The 20220-nt window shown below is 35.7% G+C and overlaps 2 protein-coding genes across 5 annotated transcripts in view; both read left to right on the top strand.

Moving 5' to 3' along the window:
* The first annotated feature begins 392 nt into the window (after positions 1-392).
* etf1a (eukaryotic translation termination factor 1a) lies at positions 393-18098 on the top strand. The gene is made up of 11 exons (XM_084133114.1): positions 393-492; positions 857-950; positions 3859-4034; positions 10560-10699; positions 12666-12804; positions 14213-14403; positions 14672-14801; positions 15938-16111; positions 17033-17097; positions 17246-17393; positions 17520-18098. Exons 2-11 carry the CDS (start codon positions 865-867, stop codon positions 17600-17602), a joined length of 1332 nt encoding a protein of 443 aa, XP_083989240.1. The 5' UTR covers positions 393-492; positions 857-864; the 3' UTR covers positions 17603-18098.
* Positions 18099-19652: 1554 nt separating this feature from the next.
* The window catches only part of fbxw11a (F-box and WD repeat domain containing 11a), a 26830-nt gene continuing 26262 nt past the window's right edge, over positions 19653-20220 (top strand). For 2 of the 4 annotated variants that reach the window (XM_084133460.1, XM_084133461.1), the window contains exon 1: positions 19653-19773. In XM_084133460.1, the coding sequence (XP_083989586.1) occupies positions 19735-19773 (39 nt within the window). In that variant the 5' untranslated portion in view covers positions 19653-19734. The remainder of the gene's footprint in view (positions 19774-20220) is intronic. The other 2 variants (XM_084133458.1, XM_084133459.1) reach the window with 2 other exon arrangements.

Here is a 20220-nt window from a genome sequence, read left to right as displayed (position 1 = left end):
ATGGGATCGCTTGGGGTCCTTATGGAGGACCCGACTCGTCACCACAACTCTTAGCCAATCAAAACGAAGAAACGCTGTTTCCACCGTAGAAATAGAATAAGACGCTAGAATGGAAAGTATTACTAAAGTGGGCGGAGTTTAGAGCGGCCCGGATATTATCTCTACCTATATATTATAAAGATATAATGCAAGAATGAATATTCATTTTTTTTCCTCATGAATTAATTCTTCTAACGTCCGTTTACACAAAGCATCTAATATTTGAATGTGGCTCAATGGAGGATTCGCTCTCTGGGCCACCGAGCGCCCCCTGCAGGAACAAAAGTGGTATGTCTCATTTAGAATCATTTGGGGCCCATTGGTTTCTAGGCAGGTAACCAGGAAGTGAACCACTGAAGCTCCTCCTCCCACGTGTATCCGCAGGAACCGGCGGCGGCGTGACGCGTGTGGAACAGACAGACCGACCGACCGAAACCGGAGGGAGAGAGTCAGGTATTTTTAATGATCAGATATCCAACATAGAGGTTTATATTGGTGTTTAAAGAGGATATTGAGTACTTTGATCGTGTACTTCGACGTTAACCGTATTTATATAGTACTCAAATGCACTTCAAACAATAGGGTAACACGTCCGGCCGTGTACACGCTCGGAAATCAGAGTAATACCGTGGTACTTTGCTGTAGTTTTTGTTGGTGCGTCCTTGGAGGGTGTCGAAATCACCGATCATCAGGCGCTCGTGTGGACGCACTCATCCGGGCAGGACACACAGACGCACGCACGCGCGCGCGCACTCACACACTCTCACACACACGGGTTAGTCCCGGTTTTAACGGGAGTTTCTTTCCGCTGTTGCAGGACTGAAGATGGCAGATGATCCGAACGCGGCGGACAGAAATGTTGAGATCTGGAAGATCAAGAAACTCATCAAGAGTCTGGAAGCGGCGAGAGGGTGAGAGAGTTCGTGTAGAAGTGTGTGCTTGAACGTGTTTTGGATAATTATGTGTCTTAAAGTGTTTTTGATGTGTGTTAGTTCGGTGGTTTACATCTGGACTGGCAACTGAAAGGCTGTAGATTCAAACCACCACAAGGGATCATTCATTACCTGCCACCAAATTATGATGTGTATATATCCACTACATACATACAGTAGTCAACATTTGAAGTGGATCAAAACCTTTCATCAAAGTTATACATGAATTTTGAACAATACCCGTTCTTGTCTTAGGACAACTTTGATGAAACTTTATTGATTCACTTCAAATGTTGACTACTGTATGTATGTGTGTGTGTGTGTATGTATATATGTGTGTATGTATGTGTGTATATATGTATATACACACAATATACACTACCGTTCAAAAGTTTGGGGTCAGTAGTTTGTTCTTTCTTTTTTTTTTAAGAATTTAATACTTTTATTCAGCAAGGATGTGTTAAATTGCTAAAAAATGATAGGAAAGATTTATATGGTTAGAAAATATTCATATTTTGAATAAATGCTGTTCTTTTTAAATTCATCAAAGAATCTAGAAAAAAGTATCACAGGTTCCAAAAAAAAGCATTAAGCAGCACAACTGTTCAGCATTTATAATAATTGAATATCAAATCATCATATTAGAGTGGTTTCTGAAGGATCATGTGACACTAAATACTAATGCGTCACGGCAATAAATTATATTTTAAAGTATATTAAAATAGAAAATTATTTTAAATTGTAATACTATTTCACAATATTACTATTTTTTTTTTATACATTTTTTTATCAAATGCAGGCTTAATGACCATAAGAGACTACTTTCACAAGCACAAACGCTGCTGCAGAACAACACACACACACACATGTTTACTTTATACCAGATTTACAAATGAGGACGTCCCTAACTGGAGGATTTTGGAGATTTTGTCAGGTTTTGGTCATTTCTGGGAACAAATTTGTCCCCAAAATATAATTAAGTAGGTACACACACACACACACACACACACACATAGTTCAATTGGGTTTTCTTCCTAATCCCTAATGTTTAAGTATGAGCAATAGTAATGTTGATTCCTGCCGTAGTAGACACCGCTAATGACTAGTTCCTCGAGCCGCAGGTCCGGGCCGCTCTCATGAGATCGTCTGATACGATCTGTGTGCGTTTCAGTTTTGAATCTGTGAGTTTCAAACCTGTGTGTTTAGTTAGGACCTCCTAATAACCATAATTACTCATTAAACAGTGCACTCATTATAAGTTCAGATAGGAGACTTATTCAAGGACACAACTGTTATTGTTCATGATCAGCTTGTGCTAGATTTGATCCTACAACCGGCCTTCTGTCAGCCATGGGTTTTGAAATGGGAAGGAAATGCTCGTTTTCTACACTTCATTTACCTGTCGTGTGTAAGGATGGAGGTAATACATCTGTGAGCTTTGTATCAAGGGTGAAGCTTGTGTACATTGGTCTATTTGCAGAACCACTACATGTGTTACAGAGCGTGTAAATGCGTCATCGGCACGAACGTTTGGCACTCATGCTATGATTATGACAGGTAGTTGAGCTTCACAACAATACAGACCTTCATTCAAGGGTAAATTCTGTGTGTGTGTGTGTGCAGGATGGTAGTAATTCATGCTCTCATGCACAAATGAATTATGTCGATTCCCACATCAGAACCTGAAACTCTTTGTTTTCCATGCGTGAGTGCCACTGACCTTCATGCCACGTGTGTGTGTGTGTGTAAATAAACTGAACTGTGTTCTGCTCTCTCTGTGTTTTGACCCTGATTCCACCTCAGATCTCAGTGTGGACTGTATAAACTGAATGTTTGAAGTCAGTCTCTGTTTTAGCAGCGGTTTGTGTGTGTGTGTGTGTGTAAGAGAACTCTAGAAATGCCACTTTTGTCAGCTGACAATACTGAGGCCTTTGACCTTTTTGTGTCTCTCTGACACTCTTTGACTCTCAAAAGCTGATCCATAACATAGAAAAAGCCAATCCCAGAATGCATCGTGATGGAAAAATCCATCCAAGATAGCAAACAAACTGAAAAATGTTACACTTAATACTGAAATGTAATGATTAAAAACCGATATTTCTGTGTGATATGTGCGGTTATGTTATTTATAATGTCAAACTGTTTTCATGAGAGCAAAGTGAATAACAAAAGTCATACAGTTAACAAAAAACTATTTCTATAAGACATTTAAGATTAATGCAAGACAAAATTCTAAAATACAATCAGGATTTATTTCATATAACGTATTTCTGTAGCATTCATCCAATTCAATTAAACATTGAACTGCTGGCGGGCTTATTTATTTCCTTTTTTCCCCGTCACATATTTGAGTAATCATCATAAATTAGGCATCATTTATAAGCTTAAACCGCTTTGAAAATTGGACATTGTGTTACCATTGAAACAAGTTTAAACCACATAGCAGGCTTGCATTTTGTGATATCAATTTCAAATTTGGAACAAAACTTGGTTCGATTTTCTAGCAAATTATTTTGTGAAATACAGATTTGGTATGAAATAAATGTTTTGTTCAGTACATATTAAATTAAACTTCTATAACTTTTTACACTTTCACTATTTGAAGCTGCTTTCACTTCTGCAATAACATGCTGAGTGTCGTCTTTTACAAGAGACTTTAGGTCTGTAATCCAAAGCGTTCATGAACTACAACCATATGTAGTTTAAAAGGGGACGTTAAACGGGTTAAAATGCTGCTTCTGAGGTCACGAGTAAACCTCTGGACTGCTCTCTAGATCTTGGAATTAAGACACTGTTCTCTCTGTAAATGATTGAGTTGACCGTGATATGTCAGTTTGATGGTTGTGTCGAGCTGAATAACATGGCCGTTTGTGTTTCTCTCTGTCAGTAATGGGACCAGCATGATCTCGCTCATCATTCCTCCTAAAGATCAGATCTCCAGGGTGTCCAAGATGTTGGCGGATGAGTTCGGGACAGCGTCAAACATCAAGAGTCGAGTGAACCGACTGTCAGTGTTGGGAGCCATTACCTCAGTCCAGCAGAGACTCAAACTCTACAACAAAGGTGTGTGTGTGTTAGGGCTGTCAAAATTGCTCAAAAATGACGTTCGAATATTCCCTCTAAAAAAACACGTAAATCACGTAAATAAATCACGTAAATAAATGGAAGAAACACGTGAAAGTGTGTGAAACTGTAGACCGTTGTGTAAAAGAAATGGCAATACTGCCTCTCATAAATAACAATTTACTTACAATTAACAGCCTCCACGAACACCCGTTTGATCGATCTGCAGTGTAAAACAAACAATCAAACGAAGATTACAACAGAAATGCAAATTAACACATATTTGCAAAAAGAAAAGTGAAATATGTTCTGCAATAATATTGGCATGTTATGCAATTCATCATAACACATCTGTAGCTTGTCAGATGCAATCAAATGGATGGTAATAAAATGCCATGATGCCATCACAATGCGCTGACGCTTTTTTTCATCGACTTTGACGTCCGACCATTTCTTTTTTATTTCGGCCACGGTCCGAGGTTGTGAGGCTGCAGCATTAACGGCGTCTGCAACCTTTTGCCACTCAAGTGCCTTTTTGGCATTAGTAATGCCCACACTGTGCCCTCCAAACAACATTTTACTCCTCTTTTCCACCTCGCCAACGATAATTTACTTCACATTGAGTGAAGTTACGTTTCTTGGTGTCCTCTCTCTGTTTGCCATGATTTCGCAATCGATGAATATTAACTTGTGGGCGTTTCACGGACTAGTTATGGGCAACTATGGGCGTGACATGAAGCCGCAAAAGCTGCGCTACGTTTAGAATTGATTGTGATTTATTAAGGGAAAACTGCGTAGGATGTGCGTGCGCACGGTTTTATAAATCCGAATATTTCTGTGCGTACGCACGTCCTATGTTTCATCCGTACGCCACTTCTGACGCAAATCCTACCCAAAGTTTTATAAATGAGGCTCCTGGTTGCGCATTTTGTCAATGACGCGCATTACGTCAATAACAGGACAATTTAATACAAAGAGACATAACTACTTGTATAGGTAGTTTATTTAAGTTTAAACATATTTGACAACGTATTACCTACACAAAACAAGTACATCAACTAATGGACAAGACCGCAGACCTCACTCTCGCTCGCTCGCACTCGCAGGCACTCTCTCTCTCTCGCCCTCACGCTCTCTGCGCATAACGGTTTAAATGAACAACAATAAGCAAATGTTGAGTGCTGATCAAGAGTTTTGTGCAAGCAATTTAAGGTTGCGACTCTTGTCCAAAATATAGCAGGCTTCATTCAGTGATTGAAACAAATATTATTAACATTAATTGAAGTTTTACAGTATATAAAACCCCTCAGGCAGCGCGCCCACTCGCAAAGCAGACATCCGCACCTCTGCTACCGCGGGCGTGTTTTTCCACATTCGAATATTACTATTCACCTTCGAAATTCTGTTTTTTAAAACTATTCTATTATATACTCGAATTTAGAATATTCGTTGACCGCCCTAGTGTGTGTGTGTGTGCATGTTTCCCTATCCCGGTGGGGACTTAAACCTGAATGCACACAGACTCATGGGGACTCGTGTCACTCCCCAACTGTGGGTACACAAGCTAATAAATCATACAGAATGAGTTTTTTTGAAAATGTAAAAATGCAGAAGGTTTTGTGTGATGGGTAGGTTTAGTGTAAAGGAAGAGAATATACAGTTTGGACAGTATAAAAACCATTACGTCTATGGAGAGTCCTCGCAAAGATAGCGAACCTTTGTGTGTGTGTGAGAGAGTGTGTTCTTTTTTAATCACAGTCAAACACCTGCATTTTTAAAGAGGACATTTGAGACTAAAGCCTGTGTTGTTCTGACCGCTCGCGTATCGCTGAGAGAGTTATTGAGTTGATCATATGTGACCCTGGATGACAAAACCAGAGATTTATACATCACATGAAAATTGACTAAATAAGCTTTCCATTGATGTATGGTTTGTCAGGATAGGACAATATTTGGTAGAGATACAACTATTTGAAAATCTGGAATCTGAGGGTGCAAAAAAATCGAAACATTGAGAAAATGAAAGTTGTCCATTTATGTTGGCGATTGTGCTGCATTCACTCACAAAAATAAATGTTTTATATATTTAAGGTAGGAAATTTACTAAATATCTTCATGAAACATGATCTTTACTTAATATCCTAATGATTTTTGGCATAAAAGAAAAATCTATAATTTTGACCCATACAATGTATCGTTGGCTATTGCCACAAATATACCCGTGCGACATGTGACTGGTTTTGTCATCCACGTCACATATGAGAACATGTTTGATAGACTCAATTTGTGTATGAAACCCTAACATTGTGCTTTCTAAGAAAAATAGTGCTAAGTGCATGCCTGACATATTTATAATGGGAAATTGGTGCAGTTTTGTTAGAGGCTCTGCTAGCTGGAAGAGTGTTGATGGTTAAAAGGTTTGTTTTGATCATAAGATGGGATATAAAGTCAACTTGACCCTTCACATTGAAAATAATTTTTATAATGCACATTCATGATCTTATTGTGCACAATTCATCTGTGCATGTCATTCCAAAAGCAAAAAATAGCTGGGTTCACACTATGATTTTGTCCACGATGTGGCCGTCTGAGACAAATTTAGCAAATCCTTAAAGATTTATCTGATTCTAGGCTAAGATCTGAAGTATTTGATGGTTAGTTAACAACATAGACTGGTTAAGTAAAAATATAATATAATATATATATTTTAAAAAAAAAAACTTTCCTTTTCCTTTATATCCTACCTTTCCTTTTCCCTTATGTCCTCGCTTATGCTACTCTGAACAATGACTGAACTTCGTATTTTGAGCACTTCTTGCGTTGTTTTTTGCCTCTTCACGATGACTCGCTTAATTTAGTCCTAATTTGTAAGTCGCTTTGGACAAAAGCGTCTGCTAAATGACTAAATGTCTAAATGTAAATATATATATATTCATTATATATTTTTACTTAACCAGTCAATTGCTTGAATAAATCTGTCATTAAAACAAGTGTTTATTACAGCCACCGTTTAAAACGAATTGGAGTAGAAACATAATTATATAATTAAAGGGTCATGAAACCCCCATCTTTCAGCTCAAGTCTAGCTCACAATCTTTTTAAAAAATGCAACTTAAATGGGCGTGGATGGCTGTGAGAAGAAGGGTGGGGAGTGGGTGTGGTATGGCACGGCATGGGGGGGAACTGTCATCGCCAGTGGCCCATGCATATCGACTGTCACTAAAAATCAGTGGTAAAATGCTTTATATACACACTATAAATGCATATATTTGAAAATAATACATTTTCCGGTAAAAAAAAAGTGACATACAAATTTGCACAAATTAAGCATACGTTCCATACAATTGAGGTATTATCGAAATATCTAAATTTTAATAACGAGTGATTATTTAACAAAAGGCAAGTAAAACGGTCAGGGTTACATTTTAGACACACACACACACACACCTCTGAAGCGATAGAAAAGTCCTCGGAAAGTCCACTTTATTTTACAGTGTCCTTGATACATATGTTACAAGTACTTACCATAGTATTAAAAGTAAATTATGCATAATTACAACTAACCCTCAACCAAATCCTAATCCTACCCTAACCCTATAGTAAGTACATGTAGTTAATTAATATTACTCAGTACTTAAAGGCAGGGTAGGTAGGACTATATAAAAATAAAAGATCCAAATTTGTTAAAACTTTCTATATATATCAATACATAATTAAAATGTAAGTACTCTGAAAAAAAGAGTATAAAAATCAAGTGACTCTAGACCGTTTAATCTGTATTAAACACAGCTCATTATTTCGATTCGGGACGAATCAAAGGATTGGCTTAGGCGACTGTCACTCTCTCTCGCAACCATGGCAACCACCCTTTTGCCACGGGATCTGCCCTCTTGCGCGCGCACGTTTGATTTGAGGAATTCGAGAGGCACGGAACCTAGGAATAGCAAAACAATGGCAGACAAAGAGCAATCAAAATTCACATTACCGGCATGCAGTTAGTGAAGGCAAACAAGGCAAAAAAAGAAGACAGTTCTAGAAAAGGCAATGAACAAAAAGTCTTTGGATAAACAAAGAAATAAAACGCGTGTCAATATCATCGTGGCTTTCCAGCGACCACCCCGTCCTCAGCCTCTACTTCCTCGGACCCTAGTTGCACGCCACGGCCTCTTGCACGACCTCCTCTGCTTCGCCCTAAAATTATTTTTATTTTACAAAAGGACATTTTACAAACCTACATTTTGCGCATGTGCTCCTGCATGCACTTTTCCAGTCACAACACAGCAATCAAAGGAGGACGCGCTGAAAACTGTAATGCTGTTCTCTTCCATCATAACTCGTACTGAGAAGGTTTGAGTTGCAAAGGAATTTGTGACTGTTTCAGCTGTTCAACCACATCAAAGTTTCGTAATTAGTAAGTCCGTGCTTTTTCTCTTTTTGTTCTTATGTGCTGAAGGGCTGCTGTGCCTTGGTGAAACGGTGTTTGTACGTACGTGAAGAGCTCTTTTCCAAAACGCCATAAACCTAAAAAGCTGCCTCAAAGAACCAGCAAAAGTAATGATTATGAATGTGTAAAATATTGCAATAAGACATTTTAATTGTTTATTAATTTCTGTGTCGGCTGCAAAGATGAAGTTGACGATATTTGACTCGCGATCTTCGCAGTAGGCTAGTGAACGCATGCACCGGAGAAATGCACATTTAGGCTACATAGTTTTATTTTGTTTTGGATGGTTTTGTTTAGAACCAGATTTCTGTAAATATATTCCACATTTTTTAGGCCTGTGAGGCGAGGCTACGGTTCGGTTCACGATGATATAATCTCCAGTTCAAGCACCTTATGTTGTGATTGATAGCCTATATTTACTTTATGTATTTAATCCAGGAATGAAAATATTAATGAATTAATGAAAAAAAAAAATATTAAAATTAAGATACAATTAATACAAAACGAAATTCGTTTTAAAGAAAGGCTTTGTGCTTTCTGTTTTGAGGTCTCTGTTAAAGTTTGAAAGTCTTAGTGCAGCTTTCAGAGCGCTCGCATCCATAATGGAGAACTGTCAAGTAATATTGTTTTTTCCTCATAAATGCAAACACGAAAAATAAAAGACAAACCATAAATTTAGAAGAAAAAAAAAAAGATGGATTTATAGCGTTTTGGGGGAAAAATGAATGGATTTATACTGTTTTGAAAATGTTATTTTTTTTTTACTTTGAATTGATCATCAACAATATTGTTGTTTGATTTAATAATCACTGTTGCAAGAAGTGCCTAGTTAAGTTTTTTTTTTTTTTTTTTTTTTTTTTGTAAGTGGAAAAAGTAGGGGCTGCCACAGATTCTGTTTAGTTAGCTCCTTTATTGTTTTTTTCTATAGCCTAGAATAATATAGGTCAAATGCAGCAAGTCAAAAGACCAACTGGACCTTTTTTGCCAGTTTGCTCACATTTCTTTGAAGGATGGCAAAAATATCGCCTGAATATCGATATCTAGATATTGGAAAAAAATATCGAGATATTCATTTTTGTCAATATCTCCCACCCCTACATGCAGAACACCATATATGTTATGAATCTTACACGAAATTCATCTTCAGCACAATATAACTGATGGTAATGTAAAAAAGTGTATCAATGCAACCTGTTTTTAGCTTATATAACTAGCTCGTTAACGAATCAAAAAATATATATATTTTAAATTTACCAATATCAATAATGCTAGCTTGATAGTGAGTACTAAAATACATCTTATTTGTTTATATTCATAAGCAATTAGCGTTAGATTTTTTTATTACATGTGATTCTGACATGATGTCACTACATGCACTGTGCTCCTTCCTCTCTGCTTCTCTCAGGTAAATAATGCGTCTTCAGCTCAGCGGTTGGAGTCGCGCGTTCATGTGTTTTGGGGGCGTGGCTTTGGAAGGAGCCCAGAAGGGAGGGGGTGGAGTGAATGGAAATAATGAACTGTCTTTAAAACAGTCCTGAGAGGTCTACAGACACTCGATTTTTATACTTTCTTTTTCAGAGTACTTACATTTTAATTATGTATTGATATGTACATAAAGTTTAAACAAATTTGAAAAAGAAGTTTTTTAGACCATTCCTACCTACCCTGCCTTTAAATATATAATTACACTGTAACACTGACACCTTAAAATAAAGTGTAACCAAACTTCCTTACGTACAATTAAAATGTTTATATACAGTTCAGTTTTTGTTTAGAGTTGATTATTAAATACATTTTTAGTTTTCGATTTTCAGCCAAATAAAAACTTTATTTGCGGTTCAGTGTTTTGGAAAAAAAATCAATTTCCAATAGTTAACACAGTAGTTTAATGTCAGACAGTTAAGACAGCTATGGCAAGTAATGATAGATAAAATGCGATCAGTTCATGATTATCTCATTGAAAATTCTGGTTCACCCAGAAATGTGTCAGTACAGAAATAAAATGGTTTGCGAATACCATTTCATGTCATTTTTGCATTATTGATGGTTTGGGTGTGTTTGGCGTCTCTTGTCTCCTGCAGTTCCCCATAATGGTCTGGTGGTTTACTGCGGCACCATAGTGACGGATGAAGGCAAAGAGAAGAAAGTGAACATCGACTTTGAGCCGTTCAAACCCATCAACACCTCCCTGTACCTCTGTGACAACAAGTTCCACACGGAGGTAAAATCCCAATCCAAATGAAGCGTTTCACAAAGCTCAGAAGACCTGACTTTATGCATGTTTTGTAAGATTCCCCTCTCTGTTAAACATATTTTATTAGATTGTCCTGGACTTAAAGGGTAACTCTCGCCAAAATTGAACCTAGGCTCTTTTTGTTAATCTACCCGAGTCAAACTTTTGTTTAAAAGCATAATTAGAATGGAAACGCCACTTTTATGTTTGACCGTATTTTCATTTTCGGTCAAAATGCCTTTTGAATGGGAGTGCTTGGGGCACGACTATGATAGCATCAAAATCGCTATTTTTAAAACACTAAGAAGGCTCGACACAACATGTAACTTTGCTGGAAGTATCACCAGAGGCTCTACACATGAACTCCAGCATTGAGAACATTGTTTGTGTACACAGAGTTTACTAAAAAGAAAGGTTTTGAACAACTCACTTTTTCAGTTAGTGTTTCCGGTGGCTGGAATTTTGTCAGTCAAAAGTAGTCGATCTCCGAATGCAACGTAATGAACTGACTCCATATGAGGAAATGTCATGAACTTGTAATTTCAATGAAAAGCATGATAACTTAGATCAAAAATTATCAGTGAATTTATATGGAAACAAGCTTTAGGAGCTTTCCATCTTTACTCTCCTCATTTTACGTTGCATTCGGAGATCGACGACTTTTGACTGACAAAATTCCAGCCACCGGAAACACTAACTGAAAAAGTGAGTTGTTCAAAACCTTTCTTTTTAGTAAACTCTGTGTACACAAACAATGTTCTCAATGCTGGAGTTCATGTGTAGAGCCTCTGGTGATACTTCCAGCAAAGTTTCATGTTGTGTCGAGCCTTCTTAGTGTTTTAAAAATAGCGATTAATTTTGATGCTATCATAGAAGTTCCCCATGCACTCCCATTCAAAAGGCATTTTGACCGAAAACGAAAAAACGAAAGTTTTTTACACGAAAGTTTGACTCGGGTAGATTAACAAAAAGAGCCTAGGTTCAATTTTGGTGAGAGTTACCCTTTAATACAAGTAGAATGCTCTCTTATGAAGTTACCTCACTTAAAGGAACACTCCACCGTTTTTTGAAATAGGGCTTATTCACCTTCTTTCCTACATTTAGATAGGTGGGCAAATGCATTTTTGTCTCAGTGCATGCATTGTTTTAGTTTGACAGGGTCAGCGCTAGCTTAGCTTAGCATAATGAATGGAATCCTTTGTTGCCAGCTAGCATGTCCTGAGTAAAAGTGATATAAATAAAAAAAACCCACCTAATTACTTCTTGTGGCCTGCGTATTCACAACGAGTACAAATAGCGATGCAGATTAACACTAGGCGATTTCCTAGGCAGATATTGACTTATATATTAAGGACTATATTAGGGGGAAGCACTGCTACTTGGGCGTGATATCTCTCCCAAGTAAATATCTGCCTAGGAAATCGCCTAGTGTTAATCTGCATCGCTATTTGTACTCGTTGTGAATACGCAGGCCACAAGAAGTAATTAGGTGGGGTTTTTTTATTTTTTATATCACTTTTACTCAGGACATGCTAGCTGGCAACAAAGGATTCCATTCATTATGCTAAGCTAAGCTAGCGCCGACCCTGACAAACTAAAACAATGCATGCACTGAGACAAAAATGCATTTGCCCACCTATCTAAATGTAGGAAAGAAGGTGAATAAGCCCTATTTCAAAAAACGGTGGAGTGTTCCTTTAAGGACTTATTTAGTAAGATTATGCCTGAAAAGGTTTTGGATTTTTTTATCATGTTAATTTAAAAAATCTTGTATAATACAACTTGCTGTTTTTGTTTGTTTGGTTTTTATTGTATTTATATGATATTCGTGTTTTTGTAATTGAATTTTTGCCATGAAAATAGCTTTGAATGCTGACATGGCACTAAATAAAACAATCTGAATCATAAAGCTCATTGTATTTGAGATGCTGTATAATGTTCTGTCTTTCTCTAGGCTCTGACGGCGTTATTGTCGGATGACAGTAAGTTCGGCTTCATAGTCATCGATGGTAGTGGAGCTCTGTTCGGCACTCTACAGGGAAACACCAGAGACGTGCTGCACAAGTTTACTGTGGACCTTCCTAAAAAACACGGTAATCAGGCCTAGACACTTAAACTTGATGCTTTTGTTTTCTAGGACTATATTCACATTATATGTAAAATTCGCCAATATAAAATCAAGATGATTTTAATGCACTTTGGGTTTAGCCATTAAGTTTCTTAAAGATTGTTTCATGATCCGTTCTCGTCTCGAGAACCGTGAATACGAGTTCATAGACATTTTAACTGCGTCTCTCATTTAAACATCTGCAGATAAATCAGTGTTCGAGCTGATATATGATTCATTTCCAAACTCTGACTCAATGAGTCATTTGCGTTATCACTAATTTTTATTTTAGAAAATGTTTCCGTAAAAATGCCTGTAGGAAAATATCGCTGACTATTAGAGTTACAAGTTAATTATTTCGTATTTTTTCTTTTATGTGTTTATTTAGTGGGAAAGATTTGACTGCATTTATTTTACTATTTGCATTACAAATTTTAAGTCTTGTTTGTTTCAAATGATTTCCCTTTTTAATTTTAGAAAAAAATGCATAATTATTAAAACTTCTTTTTTAGCCAGTAACAGTGTCATCTTTACTCAAATTTCTCTGGTCTTCTGCTCTTGAATGTTATTTAATACAATGAACAAATTTAATATACAGATTTTCAGCACAATAGATAATTTTGTTTATCTTTTATTATTTTGTTTAAAAATACACAATAAGCTTTTTATTGCCTTTCCTTAAACACAACATTATTTTATCGGCAAAATCCAATATCGATCAACCTTTTATTCGTATGTATTGATATGTTAGTACATTAACCAGTTTAAATACATATGTATATATTGAATAAAATATTTCTGAATGTGTGCCTGTTTAATTGAGTAAAATAATCTGTGATCCATGATTTATTTTGAGGTTGTTTGGATTTGTTCTATATGGACAAAATGGTATTGGTTTTATTTGTTCAGGTCTTAAAAAGTTTTAAATTTGACTTCACAAATTCTTTAATTACGAAATGTTTAAATAATAGAATGAACATGACCAGTTCTCACATGTAAATGTTTCACAAGTTTGTTAAACTTCAAGGCATAGTTCTCCCCAAAATGAAAATTATTTAATAATTTCCTCACTCTCTTGCCATTTCAAACCTGGAAGACTTTCGTTTATCTTTGAAACCCACATGAAGACTTGAATCAAACTGCTCAATTCATGTGATTTTATTTGACCTCTTTATGAAAGTTTTGAACGGAGTCTCTGACAGAAAAACAGAAATCTCTCAGATTTCATAAATTTTTTTTTTTTTAAATCTTCATTTGTGTTCTGAAGATGAACGAAAGTCTTACAGGTTTGGAAAAACATGAGGGTGAGTAACTAATGACAGAGATTTCTTTCTCGGGTGAACTAACCCTTTAAATGGTGCATATATAAACACATATATTCCACTGTGTGTCAGGAAGAGGAGGTCAGTCCGCGCTGCGTTTCGCTCGGCTAAGGATGGAGAAGAGACACAATTATGTGAGGAAAGTGGCAGAGACGGCCGTGCAGCTCTTCGTGTCCAACGATAAAGTCAACGTGGCCGGAATGGTTCTGGCCGGATCCGCTGACTTTAAAACAGAGCTCAGCCAATCGGACATGTTCGACCCGGTAAGGAGAAAGTGTGTTGGTTGCCTGTTGTTGACTCTGATTTGTTGAATAAAAGTCCTTGTAGAAACTCTTTAATGGCTTTATTTTCAAATAGAATTCAGAATACTGTATACTGCACACTTAAAACATAGTATGCGAGTTGAAATTGCATTATATTGCAGAAAAATATGCTGTTTTGTACATAGTTTATCACTGGATCTGAACAAATGGCAGGTTTTTTGTGATTGGCTGTCTCTCTAATGTCAGTCGGTTGTATGATTGGTTGCAGAGGTTGCAGGCGAAAGTGTTGAAGCTGGTCGACATCTCTTACGGAGGAGAAAACGGCTTCAATCAGGCCATTGAGCTCTCCGCTGAAGTCCTGTCCAACGTCAAATTCATACAGGAGAAAAAGTTGATAGGTAAATATCGGTTCTCACAAATGAATAAAGTCTGTAACAAGACCTCAGTCTCGTTCTGCATCCAGAAATCATTCTGAAATCCAAGCAACAGTAGTTTTGCATGTGCAAACATCCGTGGGTTTTTAAAAGGTTTTACATTTAGTTTGATAAAATGTAAGGCCATTAAAAAGTCTTAAATGTTTTAAATGGAATATTAAAAGTCTAAATGATCCTTTCAAAAGGTCTCAAATTTGGAATTCGTGATGCAGCCTAATGTGAATATTAAACTTCAAAAGGCGACAATTGAATATGTTTTAATACGCTGCTGGTATCAAAGTCAAAACGTGTCATTTCAAAATAAGAGTCCTGGGGTATTTCAGGCATTCAGTTCTGCATTATGCTGTTTTTTCTGGTTATTATTGGCATGTTTTGCTACACAATAAACGAGTTGGCGATTAATTCAATGTAAACTAGCTTCTTTCTGGGCTTCCTGTCACAGGAAGGAAAGATTAAGAACATTATTCATAACACATTCATTATACAGATTTTACTAGTTTAGCACAATAATCTTTTTATTGCCTTTCTTTAAACATATTATCATCGTATCAGCAAAATCCAATATTGGTCGCCCTCTAATTCGTATGTATTGATATATTAGTACATAAGCCAATTCCAATTATACGTTATAACATTTTTAATAAAGCATTTCTTCATTATTTTTAACCTGTAGTTGAATGCGTGCCTGTTTATTTAAAAACAAATCTAAGATGCAAGATGATTTATTTTTTATGTATGTCAGTTTTAGTTTTTATTATTTCAGTTAGTTGCCAAGACATTTCACATTTTTGATTTTTCTCATCTAGTTTTTCATCTAATATTAAGTATTATGGTTTTCATCTAATTTTTTAATTAATATTATTTATTTATTTTTAATTAACAAAAAATGTTTTACTAGTTTTATTTAATACTAACCCTGGTTCTTCATATGATGTACACCAGATCTTCTAATTTCTCTCTGGCATATTCGACTCTTCTGCTGCCCTGTTTTCTTTAGACATTTTAAAAGACCTTATGAAAAACTAAATGAAATGTTTCACAAGTTTGTTACCCTAAGTGTATCTGAAAGCATTGACGGTGGCGTTGTCTGTCTGTCTCAGGGCGATACTTCGACGAGATCAGTCAGGACACAGGGAAGTATTGTTTTGGCGTGGAGGACACACTGAAGGCGCTAGAAATGGGAGCCGTTGAAATTCTCATTGTCTATGAAAATTTGGAGACTATGAGATACGTCCTGAGATTGCATGGGGCAGAGGTCACCGACTCGGAGAACGGTACATGAACACACACATGGGATTGGTCCAGAATCTTACACACACGTTTATAACAAACACAGTCTCAGATTTAAGATCCTTTCATGTTCCTGTCAGTCAGCACTTGTAGAGCAGTTCAAATAAGCTTTAATTAAATCACTTCAGGAATTATAATATGGACACATTCGTTCCTGTTATCTGATTGGTCAGTCCATTCTTCCAGTGATGATGTAACAGTTATATGTGACTATCACTATATTATTTTAAATATATATATATATATTTTTTTAATAATTGTTTTTTTTGTTTGTTTATCAGCTTTTTAAATGTCTATATAGATTTTATTAATTTTTATTTCAGTTTTACTTGCTTTAATGCATAAAGTTAACTAAATTAAAATGTGAAATTGTTGATATTCTCATTTTTATGTTTTTTTTTTTTTCCCATAATGGCAGTTTTTTTTTTTTTTTTGTATTTGTTAATATTAGTTAACTATACAATTTATCATGAACTAATAATGAAAAATACTTCTAAAGCATTAATTAATCTTAGTTCATGTTAATTTCAATATTTACTAATACATTATTAGAATGATTCCATTAATATTATTTAATAGAGACAAACTAACAATGAGCGAGTATATTGTGTATTATGTTGACAAAGATAAATAAATACTGTAACAAATGTGTTGCTCATGGTTAGTTAATGCATTAACTAATGTTACCTAATCAGACCTTATTGTAAAGAACAATATTCACTGTTTCCTCTTGTCCCGGATAACTTTGTGTGTTCGGGACTCGTGTGTATATAAAAGTGTGTTCTGTGTAAACACGAGTTTTAAACTTTCTTTCAGTGTTTGTTTTTACTGCAGGTTGTTGCTTCAACGGAGTGTGTCAAGCGGAAGTGTCTTCTGTAATGTCTCCTCACTGTTGTGTGTTTCAGATGAGAAAGTCATTTATTTGACCCCTGAACAAGAGAAGGACAAGTCCCACTTCATAGACAAAGAGGTGTGTGTGTGTGTGTGTGTCAAAGGTCGTGATTAACCACCCTAACACTGTTACACAGTTGACAGCCCTAGTCATTTCTAGTGGATGGACATGTATAATGTTTACTGTGGCACTGATCATTTGTTTGATTTGTGTGTGTGTGGTTCAGACGGGTCAGGAACACGAGCTCATCGAGGTCATGCCGCTGCTTGAGTGGTTCGCCAATAGCTATAAGAAGTTTGGAGCCACTCTGGAGATCGTGACTGATAAAAGTCAGGAGGGGTCGCAGTTCGTCAAGGGTTTCGGAGGAATCGGAGGTGACGCTAAATCTGGATTTATTTCATTTGTTTCTGGTTTTTGGTGATGATATTCATCATGTCAGGTGTTGATATACAATCATATTCTTGTTGTTGTTTTTTTAACAAAATGTGTTGCTCTCTCAGGTATTTTGCGGTACCGAGTGGATTTCCAGGGGTTGGATTACCAGGGAGAAGAAGATGAGATTTTTGACTTGGATGACTACTAGGTAGTCGAGACCAAGTTAGAGAGAAATAAGTGCAGATTTAAGGAATTATAGAAAGAAACGTGTCTCTTTCTTACCGAGAACCTGTGCACTCGATACAAAAAAACAAAAAAACAGACAGTTTCAGAAGAGAAGTGTGTCGTCTGTCAATCAAGTGAACGACAGAGCCATCATGAATAATTCATGAAGCCCCGCCTTAGAGCATTCTGATTGGACAGGACTCATTTTGTTTATTCTCTTCCCGTTTGAATTAAATTCGTAAAAATATCTTTCAGACTGTTTGGACTCATTTTGAAATGTTTCTTTTTCTTTTTATCCTCTGTTTTCTGTTCTCCCCCCCCATCTTTTTCCACCCTAAATCCACCACTAGTTCTCTTCTTTTGAGTTTTTTTTATTGGCAATTGCTGCTGCTGTATTTTATGACAGTGTGGTATTTTTTACATGGGTTTATGTAAGGAATGGGGGAGAAACAAAATAAATTTGAAAATGCTGAAACTTCCCTGTGTGTCCTGTTTTACTTAAGAGTGCTCTGTATATGCAGTTATTCTCTGAAATCTCACCTTGTGCTTCTAGATTATTACGTTTTATGATTAATGGACTATTTTATTCTGTCTCGGACTATAAGAACACTATTGCAAAGACTTTTCTCATTATTATTATTATTATTATTATTACATCAGCTAAGAAATACAATGACTATTGGCAGTTGACCAGTGTGGGTTAAAATAGCCTATGTTGATGCTGTTATTTATATGAATGGTGGCTGAGGGCTGATTGTAATACCGATACATGGGCCTGGCACTAGTAAAATAGCATAGAAGAGAAATGAGTTTCCTAGTGGGAGGAGAAAAAATAATTAAAAAATAAATAAAATTTTTATTAAAATTTTATTTCAAGGAATAAGTAATAAAATTTGTTTTTAAAAATGAAAATTTGATTAAATAAATAATACATCTAATATTATCCTACTCTAGTGTTAAGAAAAAACAATAGAAACAATATTTTTTCCCAATAATATTTTATGCATATTTTACACAGTATAAATTGAGATTTTATAGATGCAAATGTTTAGCTGTCTTTCAAATTCTATATGATTATTTTGAATTCTAAATGATTTCTGTAAATCCAGAAGACCTTCTGAATGTAGATAAGCAGTAGATTTTTTAGAAAGGAAAAATGAAAAGATAAAAAAAAAGTAGTAATAAGGAGAATCAATGAATTATGAATAATTTACTGCCATTGTGAGAGTAACATGTAATTAATAAAAATGTAACTATAGTCTGATCACAAGTATTTTAAAATGTAATAATCAAATTACAAGTACTTAATTTTTGGAATCTGATTTTGCAATCCAGATTGCATGTAATCAGTTATACTACCCAGCCAGCACTGCAAAATGATTTGCAGTAAATGTATGATTTATTTCACACTTCTTGTACAACTGAATTTGTGAGCCAGAATTAATATTAATAACATAAATGAACTTGGCAAGACTGAAAGATATAAAGAGGTCTGTGGGCTGATTTGTTTGTTTGTTTTTCTCACTCCTGATGGGGAAAACAACAACAACCCAAAAACAGAAGAAGCCAATCACCTGAAAGCGTGCTTCACCACAAACGTCCTCTCATCTCCGTTTGAAAAAAATAATAATATTATATATGACAAAATGTAATATATTTATATTGTATATATTTTATTTTAAAAAAATTCTCTCTCTCTCTCTCTCTCTCTCTCTCTATATATATATATATATATATATTACAAGCAAACAGCAAATTAAAACAGACAGAATGTAATATATTTTTAATGTAGATTTTATATTTATAAAATAATATATATATATATATATATATATATATATATATATATATATATATATATATATATATATATATATATATATATATATATATTATATATATATATAATTAAATAAAAAATAAAATTAAAAGAAAAATTATATATTTTATGAATACATTTATGCTCTTTTGCGAAGCTGTGGAGTAGGACTCTTATTCTGCTTTAATGCCATTGATTCTCCATGTTTGTAGGTGTATGTTGTTTCTCTCTTCACTCGGGTTCACGGACGGGTTTCCATTTTCACGGTTGGATTCAACCAGAACAACAATAATAATATGGATCCGGACATGGAGGACAAAACCCTGGAGCTGATGGTACGTGAGGACCAACAAATAAGACACTGTCTGAATATGTGATACTCGCGCTGCTGGTGTGGGTGTTTGTTTTTATTATAATGCAGTATCACGCGGGCTAGAGAGAGGGAGGAGGACAAAAACACAACAGCGGCCCGAATCGATATAAAACATTCGACTGTTATCATGTTGCGCTATAATGCTTTACTTTAGTTTTGTCACTAAACCGACTTTCCGCTCTCGATTTGACGAGTATATCGCGTATGAATATCGAGGAAGCGTTTGGAGGATCGGAGAGTCATTGCGGCACCGCTGCGTCATATATCACATCTCTCTATATGCACTTCATATGGCATATACATATGCACTTGATGTGTTGTGCACAGTCTGTTTGGCGTTCATGTGTTGCACAATTAATCTTTATATATTAAGCGATCAATAGGCGCTTCTTATATAGTCTGTATAAGC

The sequence above is a fragment of the Abramis brama genome, assembly GCF_963993115.1.
Source record: "Abramis brama genome assembly, chromosome: 13".
Taxonomy (NCBI): domain Eukaryota; kingdom Metazoa; phylum Chordata; class Actinopteri; order Cypriniformes; family Leuciscidae; genus Abramis; species Abramis brama.
Note: the sequence above shows the minus strand (reverse complement) of the source record. Positions and strands in the feature narration are given on the sequence as shown.

Bases quoted from the DNA above. Each gene is read 5' to 3' on its own strand.
- etf1a (XM_084133114.1), top strand. From the start codon at position 865: ATGGCAGATGATCCGAACGCGGCGGACAGAAATGTTGAGATCTGGAAG. The intron at 4,035-10,559 runs GTGTGTGTGTGT...TGTCTCCTGCAG, and splicing joins ACTCAAACTCTACAACAAAG to TTCCCCATAATGGTCTGGTG. The intron at 14,404-14,671 runs GTAAGGAGAAAG...GATTGGTTGCAG, and splicing joins AATCGGACATGTTCGACCCG to AGGTTGCAGGCGAAAGTGTT.